The sequence below is a fragment of the Podarcis cretensis genome, assembly GCF_951804945.1.
Source record: "Podarcis cretensis genome assembly, chromosome: 2".
Classification (NCBI taxonomy): domain Eukaryota; kingdom Metazoa; phylum Chordata; class Lepidosauria; order Squamata; family Lacertidae; genus Podarcis; species Podarcis cretensis.
The window spans coordinates 65,517,145-65,530,287 of record NC_137171.1 but is presented as its reverse complement, the minus strand read 5'-3'; the positions used below and the strand labels follow the sequence as shown (position 1 = coordinate 65,530,287).

Below are 13,143 nucleotides of genomic sequence, written 5' to 3'. Positions count from 1 at the left end.
AATATGATAAAACTGCCTAGGCATCCCAGTGGTGGGATGGATATATGGGGTCTGGAGCTATTGCTTGCAATGTCAAATTCTTTTGATCTACTGCATCTGGTCTGCCTCCTTTAACCTTTCCTGAAAGACAGGAATTTGCTCGGTCATCCGTACATCTGCGTCAGCAGTGACGTGGTTAGAGCAAATCCCAACTCAGCCACGAGGTTCACTGGGTGACTCTCAGACTAATTTACTTCATAGGGTTGTTGTGAGCATAACCATATATGTTGTCTTGAACTGCTTGTAGGCTATACCTGTAATTTTTAAAAAATGGCAACCTAAATGATTGATAAATGCAGCGCATTTTATGTGCAAAACGTCCTGAAGAGTTTGGAAACTGCAGCTAGTGTAGATTTTTTGACAGTGAAATCATGAGACTTCTTTTAAGCCATGCTGCCTAGCTCTTGATTTAAAGGCAACATTCCAGCATATCTTGGGAAGTATATTTTGTTATCTGTGAAATTAGCTGTGGAGGCCTTCCTTCAGATTCTATTACCCTGTAGTGTGAAATTGTGCCCGTACCAAAGTCAGACATTCTATATCAGGCATAGGCAAACTCGGCCCTCCAGATGTTTTGAGACTACAATTCCCATCATCCCTGACCACTGGTCCTGTTAGCTAGGGATCATGGGAGTTGTAGGCCAGAAACATCTGGAGGGCCGAGTTTGGCTATGGCTGTTCTATATAATGGTCCTTTCCCCCTCCCCACCTCCTATGGAAACGTAATGGCACTTTTTTATTCCAGCACTTCCTAATGCTGATCTCCTGTCAGTTGTTATGTTTTTAGATAACAGTGTTAGAGGGATTTGTTGGGGTTTTAAAATGTTTAGTGTTTGAGGCTGGAAGTAGTCTTGATTTTATATTATAGAAGATAAGGCATATAATGTTCTAGATATGCAAAAAGAATCAAACCATAATAAAGTTCTAACAGCTCAAACAACACAATAATCTGCATAGGTTCCTTCAGCAAGTGCTGTTTTATTTGGGGTCCTAGGATAATCAACAATTTTAATTGGTGCAGTTAGACCAGCCTTCCCTAATCTGGCGATGCCCAAGTATTGTTGGACTCCGGCTCCCATGAACCCCAGCCAGCACAGTCAATGGTGGGGTTGATGGGAGTTGTAGTCTAAAGCCTCTGAGAAAGAAGGTAGATACTGCTGCCTTACCCAGCACTTCTCATATTGGATAGCTTTAGCATACTCAGGAGTCAAAAGTTTTGTGTCTCAGTTGTAGAAAAAGTATACTTTTCTGTGCATTATGCAATTTACATTTGGGGTGTAATTTTGTGTCAGGTAGTCTCTCTCTCCCATCTCACTCCCTGCTGTTTGAACTCCACTGCCTCTATAGAAACAGTGCATATTTATATCAATGTGTTGTGTGTGTGTGTGTGGGGGGGGAGACTGCACACCTGAGGCTGATCAAATGATCCATTGCAAGGGGCTCCCATTTCCTCTTGTGGGTTAGTCCCATTGCACGGAGTGGAAAGAAACGAAGCAGTGGTGGCGTGTGTGGTGCAGCAGAGCTGCACAGATGCCCTTTGAACACTGGCTTCTCTGCTGGAATGGCTGTGGTGTCAGGGTTGTGCGCTTGCAGTGGCAGGACTGCTGCCACCACCAATCTGGCGTTCCCACCTGTACAAAGAGTACTGCTACTGGGGGCGGGTGGTGGTGGTGGAAGGAAGAACTGGAATTGCTGGGACTGTACTGTGCTGCTGAAAGAAATGAACAAAGATTCTGTGTGGTGTTTTACTGGGACCCTTGCATGTATTACATGTTGTACTTCTGAGTCACATTTGACACATCACATGTTGGGCACTGAGCGTGTGAGCTGTATTTAAGCTCAAGCAGCGATGATGCAACACAGATGATTATATCTGTATTCTAAAGTGGAACACAGCCTCATTTGTACAGTCATTGTTTAGCAATCTAAGAAGATGTAGTAATCGGTGAACTGAAATAATATTTTAATTCCTGCGTGGGTAATACGGCGTTATAAAGCCCAACGAACTCTTTGTTGTTCTTTAAGTACAGATCATTCTGCAGTACTCAGGTTGTTTGTTCCATGTTTTTCTCCCCTTAAGAGACTAAGTTTGAAGTAATTGGTTCTCCTCTGCAGCTCATACAGCATCTTTCAATATCTTACAGTCACAGAATCCTTGATGAAAAACAGAGTTGGCTGGCACATTTTCCTCTGAAGTGTGTTAGTTTTGTTGGATCTTTGACAAGGAACACTTTTATTCATTTAAATGACTTGGAATAATTGACATACAAGTTTATGGGCCTCTGGGGAGCTTTGCTTAAAGGTTACCACTTTGAGAAAGAAAGCCAATTACAGAATACACGCCTACCTCCCCTGATTCACTTCTCTTTCTAGTTGTGTGTGTGTGTGTGAGAGAGAGAGAGTGAGTGTGAGTGAGTGAGTGAGAGAGAGATATCTATTTATCTATCTGAGAGAGAGAGAGTAAAAGTTTCTCCTCTTCTCATTTACATTCCCTGGATTACACACTTATTATGTGTCATTGGGTTTCCCCAATAAGTTTTGCATGTTCAATGTTCATTTTTATTTAGTATTAATAGGTTAAAACACAGGCACAAATGCATACTTCCAAAAGTACTGTGAGCCATGAAGCAGTGGAAAAGACAAAGAGTAAAATTTCTCATTCTATGGGATGATGTTGCATATTCATATAAAATGGGATGCTCAGTGCACCAAAATAAAAGCATGTGGGGAGGACCAGTGGAAAAAAATATGTAATTTCAAGAGGATCAATTTTACTAGTTCTGTGCTCTCAGAGTCCATATTCCTATTCTCTCTCTCTCTCCCCCATCCCATCCCTCTGCCCTCTCTGACCTCTGAGACACCTCTCCTCAGTGACTCCCTTTTCCAGCCAGATCCAGTCCCCTTTCCCTTCCACACTGCTTTCCCTCCTATGCTCTCCATCACTCTGCTTTCTCTCCTGCTGTTCACATGCTAACCTTTCAGCTCTGGAAAGTGCCTTTTGGTAGCTGCTGTGGAGCAGTGGAATTTGCTGTTTCTAGAAATGCCAAACTGTGCCAGCCTCCTCTACTTTTCTCTATTTATTTATTTAAACAACTTATATAACATTTAATTACAGTTGTCCCTAAGCAGTGCACAAGTAACTCAGGTTGCTGTTGTTTTTAAAGGGAAACCTCCCCCCCCCCCACAAGTCAAAACTAGAAATAAAATAAAATTAAAATAAAATGTCCACAGTCGGCACCAGAAGTGCAACAGGAAGGGGTCTGTCTGATCTCAGCTGGAGAGGATCAAATGAGGAGGGGGAGAACTGTATATGGCATCTTGTTCTTCTTGGAGAAAAAGGTGCTGTATACATGCAATAAATAAATAATTGCTTAGTGTTTACTATTCTTAACGCCTGAATTGTGTTGCAGGACTGTTTTTATCGACATGTTGACATTGTTTTGGGTGGTGGTGGTGGTAAATAGTGCCTAATAACTAAGTAAAATAAATACCACTTCTGACAAAATGTTTTCCACACACCACTGATTCTGATCCCAATGACTTCAGTGACCAAATGTCTGTGGACTCTGATAGAAACAAGAATATAGTCAGTCACAGAACAGAATGCATTCCCTGGACTGCTCTCCTGCAATAGTGCAGAGAGATGCTACAGGGTGACTGAAGAGCATATAATATTAATTTAAACAGTTAAAATGACCACACACAACAAACATTATGGGAAGGGAAACTGAGACCATATGTTCCAAAGAAGCACCATCAGACCAAATGGAAAAACAAAGTGTCCTCCCTTGGCTGTTTCCATTGAGCTGGGAAGTCATGTTAAGAATAACCATATTTGTCTCCCTCTCCTCTCCTCACCTTTCCCCGTACAGAGGATATTTTGAAGAACAGGATAAATCAACCTTTGCATTTTTCTGTTTTCTTTTTTTTTCCAGAAGAAATGCCGCAGCTTTTTCAATATACACTAAAGATTTTGGCACAGCAGGATTCTTTTAAAATCTCAATTTAAAAATGACAATAGCAATCTCCCTCAGCAAATGTTGTTCTCCTTTAAAACATAAGACTCACATCCAGACCCAAACCCTGCAGCAGCACACAATTCCTGCCTTGCCCTGGTATTGGAGTGTAGGTGAGAGAATCAAGTCATGTATGCCACGTCACTGATCGCTATAGAACTGAACAGAATTGTGTGGATAATAACATGCTGCAAAGTGTTTCTGGTGCGTGGTTAATGCACATTATTGTGTGCGTGTTTCTGTTCAGCTTGTTGCTTGTATTGTGTGGCTGTTGTGCATTCCATTTGTGTGTATGCTGCGTGCATGTTGTCTAGTCATGCCTTCCTCTGCAACACTTTGGCCCAGTACCTTGTACCAACTAGGCCTTGGTTGCTAAGGGTAACCAGCTAAGCATAAGAACCTTTGAGCTGTTTTGTTGCCTAGCTAAAAGGAAAACACTTAGCTTTTCCATTTATTCGCCCTACACAGATTTGCATCTCTTTGTTCAGACATGCACACACTGAAACACTTTTACCGGTAGAATCCCCCTTTTTTTTAAGTTTGAATCCAAACAAGGAATGTAATACATATTGCACAACTCTCATGCACCATAAAACAAGCAAGCTGCGTCAAAGTATTGCTTTGTTAATCAGTAGCCAGTATGCCACATGACGCCAGCTGTAAATACCCAGTTACAATCAATTAAAACAATGGGAGTGAAGTCATTGCAAAAGGGGGCGGAAAGCAGTCCTTGACAAACTGGCTTCACTGTTAAGCAGCAGTCCAGCAGTTCACGTCTCCCACCCACACCCTGAGTATCATTATCTGTATACTGTGGTAATTGAGTCTGGAGGCACATTTATGGATGCTTTGACTGCTTGGGCCGCAGTTAAAGGAGTAACACATTCAGTCTACCTACCTCAGTGGTGAACCTTTTGGCGTTGCAATGCCATAGCCTTTGGAATCCAAGTTACCTCCCACCTTCATGGTGTCACATGGCTTTCTCTGCTCAATGTACTCATTCATGGTAGACTCTAGCAGGTAGGCATACTTCCCTTTGGATCTCCTCACACGCTTCATCCCCTCTTCTGTTGTCGGCACGAAAACAGAGGGCTCAGCTGACTTCATGTACGTCCACATCTTCTCAAAAACCGCTATTTTAGATCTCTGTCCAGAATAGCATAAATCCACTGCTCTTAGCATGTGTTAATAGAGCAGAGATTCATACACCAAGGAAGACACACATTTTGCTGGGCTGCGTGCCCACACATTGCATAGGTAGGGAGAAGAAAGGACTCGGGGCTGGGGGCTGATTCATAGAGGTGAACGGCCTCCACACAATCCCTGCCAGTGAGTATGGGGCGAAACGTATTGCATGGATTGTTGGCGCTACGCAGCTAGGCCTCTGCTATTGTTTCTGTGATTGCAAGGGCACCTTTTAGGGAACAAGAACTAGGCTGAATGGAATGAAAGAGGGATTTGCAGCTAAAGATGCAAATACTTTGGCAACATACTAGGAACTAGGCTAGGAACACAACTCCTACAACTAGTACTACACTGAGGCCATCAATCAGTGGCAGAATACAAGATATGTAGTGCAGAAGGTTCAAGGTTCAATCACTGGAATCGCCAGTAATTGTGAACTGGTATATCAGGGCCGGGAAAGACTTCCGAAAACCTGTTGCGGGTAGACAGTATTCCAGTGGTGGGATTCAATATTACACAGCCTCATGTGATGAACAGTAGGAGCGACTGAAGTGTCACATTTGCACTGCACTCCATAAATGGAGTGGGCTGGCTGAGGGAAGTGAGAAACAGGGGGCATTAGACCATTGAAAGGAAGTGCACTTTGGAGGAGGGGGCCTTGCTACATAAGCTCCCCTTGAGTGTAACACCAATGTATTTACAGCGGGCAAATGGTACCATTAAATTACAGAGCTAACCAAGTACTTATTATTCTCTAAACCTGAGCTGCAAGTCACAGGGTAATTACTTTTGATGCTGCTAAGTGTAATTACTCAGTAATCTGTGGAAGCGTGTAATTATGCCGTGCTTCTGGAGTATTTATGGTATCTGGCAGACCCCGCGTGTGCTGCATTTCCTGAGCTAGCACGAGACTCTTGCTTTTGTATAGTGAAGTCAGAACTAATTTCTCTTACCCTAAAGAATTCTTTAGTAGACCCAGCATCCAGAGTCCCATAAGCAATCTCTGTTTGCTTGGCCAAGTCTTCTGCACTCTCTATGGGAGACACCATCCTCTCTACTGTCAAGAACGCAGCTAGATTGGCGGTGTAAGAAGAGATGATGATCAAGGTGAAAAACCACCAGACCCCACCAACTATACGCCCAGACAGAGATCTGCAGGAAAAGGGAAAAAGAAAGAGTGAAGGTAAATTTAAAGGAGAGGAGTATAAAATAATAAGAGTGCAACCCACAAGCTCTGCTTTTGCACAAGCATTAGTTTTTGTGCACTGTTTAGTTTAAAAAGGTATAAATGTGCATGCAATATTAAATGTGCATGCCTGAGGTTATATTAAAAGGTTCCAGTCACTAGCACCTATCATATCTTGTCAAATTTCACCTGTGAGGCCACTTTCCTATATAATGATCAGCATGTGGAGGCCCCTTGAGAGAACAACTGTTCAATGGCAGCTTACTATGTAAATAAACCACTTCCATGTGTCTTGTCTCTACACAGATCCTAAAACATGTCACTTTCATAGATGCATGAGGACAAATTACACGACAATCTTATGAAAAGCAGCTCCACACAAATGTTCTTGGCTTGAACAATCAACAGCTGATGAAAGCAACAATAGATTTCAGGAGGAACTTGCAACTAGCATGCCTTTCCCTAATGGTTTTATGTCCACTGAAGTTGGACTAGCATGTGAAGAATATCACCATAACAATAGCGAAGGACCCAAACACTGGAATTACCAAGAAGAAAAGTTATGGGGTTGCCATCGATGGCAGAAGACTGGAAAGGGAGGCCTCCTGTACCTTGAAGCTTGAATCATAGAGTTGGAAGGGATCATGAGGATCATCTAGTCCAACCCCTTGCAATGCAGGAATCTTTCACCCAATGTGGGGGTCAAACCCACAACCCTGAGATTAAGAGTCTTATGCACTACTGACTGAGCAAACCTTCTGTGGAGAGCCTTCTGAACCTGGGTCTCCATGTGTGCAAGAAGTTGCTTCTTCTTTTTAATAGCTGAGATTTGTTTAATAATAATTTTCATTTTACCACTCTGATATAAAATCCAGAACTGTAATTAATCCTAGGGATGATGAAGCAGTAGTGGTTGAAAGGGCAAGTTAATTCATATCCATTGCATGGCACGGATAGGAGTTAAAGGGCTTAGCCCTGCACTGTGTATGTGAATGGTAAAAGCACCCTCCCACGCCATTCCTCTGCTCAGCCCATTACAAAATTGCCAATAGCAGCTCTAGCTATAAAAAGGGAAATGTTGCATTCACACAAGAAGCAACAGCAGTGACATTTCGTCGTCTGTGCCACTTGGTAGCTGGAGTGTCACGATCATGAAGGAACTAGCTGCCCACGTTCCTGAAAAGTTCCTGCGAACTGATATGTGTAACTTAACAGTTGGAAAAATCACACCCTGTTCTAGTTAATCCAGCTGGTAGGAAGTACACACTGTAGGAACCACCAAGACCTAAGCATTGTGCTGGTTTATTTTGATTTGTTTATTTATTAAATTTCTATACCACCATTCATCCGAGGATCACAGGGTGGCTTGCGATACAAAACACAAAAATACATACCATAATAACCAACAAAAACAATACCCCACTCTCAGTTTAAAAAGCTATAGATGGTTCAATTAGTCAAAGCCCTAGAAGAAGAGGAACATTTTTGCCTGGCACCAAAAGATATGAAATGAAGGCACCAGGTGAGCCTCCCTGGTGGTCTAGTTCGAGGTGAATGCCAAGCATAGAATTTAAAGATGGCTTTGCCATTTGCATGACGGGCATAGCCAGGAAGTCAAGCTCTGGATCAGCCATGCATTTTGCCCTGCCCCTCTCACTCCATGCTTCCGGTGGGCTGTCAAACTTTTTTTTTAAGCACCACATTTGTGTTTATTCATTGACATGTCATCTGTCACCTCATCCTTGTTGTTTCTCTAATAAACCTTGCAACTATTAAAACAAAGAGTATCTGCTGCAGGGAGAGGTATATTGCAGTGCTATCCTAGCTGTGTCTAATAACTCAATGTGTAAAATTGCTCATAATGCGAAGCCAAAAGCTATTAGTATGAAATACTGTGCATTCCACTTCTGCTTTTTCACAAGTGGGTAAACAAACAATGAAGAATTTAGCTTGGTGTGGCATCCAAACCCAGGATTGCAGTTGGTTTCATGCTAACAATCACTGACTTATTGTTGGTTTATCAAATGTGGTCTTGCAGCAAAATTGACATTTGTGGAATGTTGTTTACAACCTTGGGACTAAAGCTGCTCCTAGCACAAGATAAGGCACAAGGCCTCTAGCCTGGCTAGTTAGCTGAGTTTATAGGTCTCTATGTGCATCAGTCTGTTAGAGCAAAAAAAGCTATGACCATGAGTTGAGACCTCTTAAGCAAAACCCTTCACACACAGCTGATGCTAACTAATAGCTTAGTACACAATAGTTTATGGATGAGCATCACATGCAAATGTAGCCAATGAGATTTATTTCCAGGAAAGTGTGTGTACAGGACTGCAGCCTTAGGGATGCGAAGATTTCTAGCCATTCATAGCTGGCTTTTCCCCAGTTAAAAATCAACCATACTGCAGAACTAGGTTTTCAGAGCTTGCTGTAGAAGAGGAAACCAATGCATTTTAGCTGATCTCCACTATTTAAAAATGTTAAATCAGACTTACTCCTTACACTATGCATTGTTTTTACATCATACTAAACTCTGCATTTAAATATTGCATCTAAACTCTGGTGCACCCTCCTTCTACTTGCAGCTCAGTCTCTTGATTCCTTTCCTGTTTAATTTTCCATCTCTCTACCTCCTTCCTGCTTCCCCTCCCATTTCCTGTCAACGGGAAGTACTTGTAGCAAGCGCAGAGGCACCAAACAAGAATAACTGGCTAGTGTTTAATACCATCATTTCTGCTGATGACGGCCACTTCAATCTGACAAGCTGCATTTGCATGCCAAATAATCATATTCATCTCCAGCTGCAAATTATACAGCTTTTCTCTTTTTTTGAGAAGCCAAGATATTTTTATGACTTAAATTCCCACAGCTGCAGTTAACTAAATCCCAGCCTTTAGACCTTAGTCATGGTTTTCTTATTCTTAATCACTGAACACCCGGGGGGGGGGGGCAACTGCCTGTCAGTTATATTGATGGCTCACGCTACCAGATTGTATATTGCTGTCATTACTTAGGGGTGGGAGCAGTGGGGATGGGGGAGCGCTGTGGACAGTTGGGCTTGGCTTGTTAATTTTGGTTTTGAATAGCTCAGTGATACATAATCAGATGCTGAACCATCATGTAAGCTATTTCCCCCCACTAAGAGTTAAACAATCCTACATTAAAAATATACAATGTTCAATGTCACATTCAATGAAAGGCATGAGTCGTGTGGAGATATCTTGGAGTGGGTGGTTTGATAGTAGACAGCAATAGAGGAGAAATGGAAGAAGCTGACCTTAGCGGGTTGGGGGATGAGAAACTGGAACCCAAGGAGAACTCTGAACTGGGAGAGGGGAGATATGGATCCATGAGAAGGGTCTAATGCAGCCTTTCTTAACCTGTGAGTCCCCAGATGTTGTTGAACTACAACTCCCATCACCCCTAGCTAGCAAGGCCAGAGCTCAGGGATGATGGGAGTTGTAGTCCAACAACATCTGGGGATCTACAGGTTGAGAACCTCTGGTCTAATGGGCTTTCAGGAGAGTGGCCTGCCCACGCAATATCTGACACCCCAAGTGCAACATCACCAGCCATTGAGGTGACTTTGCTGCCTTCCTTTGCCACCAAAGAGCCTCACCCCCTTTCTTGGGTGGCACTTGGGGACAAATCCAATAGTGAGCTGGCTCCATCGACTCCACCTTCACCTCCAGGGATGCAGTGGTGACAGTGCTACTGCAAACAAACCCTACATGTGCAGAGTCTACCCAGGAATACCTATTTACTTGCCTAGCCTGAGGCAGCGGACATCAACTGTGCAAATAGCTGTGCCCGGCCCACTCTTCAAAATGAGAGCACAGGGGGAATGTCAAGGGTTGGATCTCTGTCATGCTTTATCGGTTTGTAGCCTGTAAGACCCATGGTGAGATGCTATATACTGACTTCATACATAAAAGTGTTAAAACTTCCAACTATGGTGGTAGCTTGAGTTTTGAATCTGACAAGGAGAACCCAGGGGAAAAAGAAGGTACACTCATGAAATGCTAAACCATTATGTTGCAACCAACCTGTATTTTAGATATGTTGGGGGCAAGTTTAGTCTGAACCCTAGTGGTAACATTGAACACCCGTTTCCCCCTTTCCTAATATTAATTTTTAAACAAACAAACAAGTTGCTCAGCAGATTCTGATTATCTGGCCAACATGAGAATGTATGTTCATATGCATGCATGTACTGTACATCTACACACATAATCACCCTGGGTACTTTGCTGATATTTAATACATTTTCTTTTGAAGGCATCTTAATTGATGGAGGAACAAAGGGATTTCCTCCGCTTGTGGTACACTAAGGATTTGTGTTTGTTTTCCCCTGCATGCAGAAAAAAATTTCATCAATAGCCTGAGGTCTGAATCTTTTTGCACAGGGTGATCCCACCACTCTTGAAACCTAAGGTTTACCTGCTTTGTGTCACAATAGAAGATGCAGTGCTGTTTCCTTCTAAGAACTTTGTTCATTAGAGAATAATTATTATCTTCAGCTCAGCTTAGTACTGTACTCCCAAAGCACAGTGTCATAAATCTTGACATTTGGATTTGTGCACCTGCCCTTTAGATTTATTCTCTTTCATTGACATAGTGGGTGTTTGGAATAAGGAGGATCTTTTTTCATAGAATCAGGTCTATGGAAGCAATAAGTGGAGGTGCAGTTGTGCAGAGGAGAGCTTTAATTAATGTTTGGATAACTCATTGTGTGTGTGGTGGTGGTGGTGGGGAGAGCAAAGGACCCCTTCTGATGAAATCACCAGATTGGCCAGATCGTTCTTGCACATTATTAAATTTGCTGTGTTAGGAAACAGACATCTCTCATTGGGTTGCCCACCTTTTTCTTTTCTTTTCTTACTGCTCCTGTGCCTTTAACGGCAGCTTGATCTGCCAGCATTAACACATGGTGATTCATTTAAAGAAATAAGAAGAGTTATGTTGGATCAGTCCAGCATCCTGTTCTCACAACGATTAACCAGATGCCTATGGGAAGCCTGAAAGCAGGATCTGAGTTCAACAGCACTTTCCCCTTTTACATTTCCCAGCAACTGATATTCAGTGGTCCAATGCCTCTGTCCACCATGAATTTAATCCTCTTTGAAAGCTATCCAGGTTGGTGGCCATCACTAGTGGGATGTAGTTCCATAGTTTAATGCTCTATGAAGCACTTTTGTTTGTCCTGAACCCTCAAACCCTTAACTGGATGGCAATAATCTCTAGTATAATTGTCATAGTATGAAAAACCTTCATCTGATCATTTTTATGGAGCAAGCAGCTGTTAAAGGCATAAACACAGGTGATGCTGGTCAGCTGGCAACCCTGTCCTCTTGCCTCTTCTTCAACTCTTTTTGGTTGAACTTAAGCAATGGGAATTAGGGATTTGATAACTTTTAACTAGTCTGCATAGATACAAAAAAGTTATCAAATCCCTAATTCCCATTGCTTAAGTTCAACCAAAAAGAGTTGAAGAAGAGGCAAGAGGACAGTAAAACTTTATCCATCAAAGCTAGGGAAGATTTTTCTTGAAGAAAAAAACAGCAGTCATAATGAAAATAGAAATTATTATTATTATTATTATTATTATTATTAGTAGTAGTAGTAGTAGTAGTAGTATTAAGAGTGCTGCTAACTGATGGGGAAATGACTTCTTTGTGCTTGATCTGCAAAATAGATAATGCTCTCAAAGATGCAGTAGCAGACCAGGGCAGATTATTTGTTCTACTATATATACTGAGGGCAGGGCATCAGGCAGGTGACAGATTGGAAGATAAAAATGAGAAAATGGCAAACTAGCAGCAGCGAACATAATTCCACTTTATTTCCTCAGGCAATACAGTATGTGGTTCTCTCATTAGCTCCTCCAGTGCTTCATCCCAAGCTTTAGGGCTCAGACCTAGTACCTGTTTCAACACCGAGGATGGATACCTATGACTAAGTGTGCACATAGGGCAGGATTCAGCTAATGAGCCCCGCTAGTGGCAGTCTGTGGAACAACTTTTGCTAGTGCAACCGGGCTTCCCCATCTGCCGTGTGCATGAGAAGAAGAGGGGAAAACATTCCACTTGGCAAGCTGAAATGCTTGCACTGATGGAATGATTGCCATAAAGGTAAAGGTAAAGGGACCCCTGACCATTAGGTCCAGTCGTGGCCAACTCTGGGTGAGCGGGAACCTGAGAATGTTTATAAACCCCGTAACCCTGGAACAAGGCATAATGGTGAGGGTTTCCATCCCATTTAAGGTAAAGGGACCCCTCACACCATTAGGCCCAGTCGTGGCCAACTCTGGGGTTGCGGCGCTCATCTCGCTTTATTGGCCGAGGGAGCCGGCATACAGCTTCCAGGTCATGTGGCCAACATGACTAAGCTGCTTCTGGCGAATCAGAGCAGCACATGGAAACGCCGTTTACCTTCCCGCCGGAGTGGAACCTATTTATCTACTTGCACTTTGAGGTGCTTTCGAACTGCTAGGTTGGCAGGAGCTGGGACTGAGCAACGGGAGCTCACCCCGTTGCGGGGATTCGAATCACCGAACTTCTGATCGGCAAGTCCTAGGCTCTGTGGTTTAACCCACAGCACCACCCGCGTCCTCAATGATTGCCAGAGTGCTACACTGAATTGCTCCCATAGTTATTTGGTAAACTGTTTGCATGCATTGATTTTTATTCTGAAGGTAAGAATTTTTACATTCTCGGATGC

General features: G+C 42.8%; 1 protein-coding gene and 1 long non-coding RNA gene across 8 annotated transcripts in view; both read right to left on the bottom strand.

Moving 5' to 3' along the window:
• Positions 1 to 13,143, bottom strand: part of GRIA1 (glutamate ionotropic receptor AMPA type subunit 1) — a 201,720-nt gene that overhangs the window by 17,361 nt on the left and 171,216 nt on the right. For all 7 annotated transcript variants that reach the window (XR_013836516.1, XM_079968219.1, XM_079968214.1 and 4 more), the window contains exons 12-13: positions 6,194 to 6,392; positions 4,954 to 5,201 (exon numbers count right to left, since the gene is read on the bottom strand). Coding sequence is in view for 6 of the 7 variants with exons in the window: in XM_079968219.1 (XP_079824345.1) it covers positions 4,954 to 5,201; positions 6,194 to 6,392 (447 nt within the window). In the remaining variant the exon portion in view is untranslated. The remainder of the gene's footprint in view (positions 1 to 4,953; positions 5,202 to 6,193; positions 6,393 to 13,143) is intronic.
• LOC307211613 lies at positions 2,414 to 4,944 on the bottom strand. Its single transcript, XR_013836535.1, has 2 exons — positions 3,541 to 4,944; positions 2,414 to 3,506 (listed from the first exon to the last, which is right to left on the bottom strand). It is a non-coding gene; the product is annotated as an uncharacterized lncRNA (long non-coding RNA).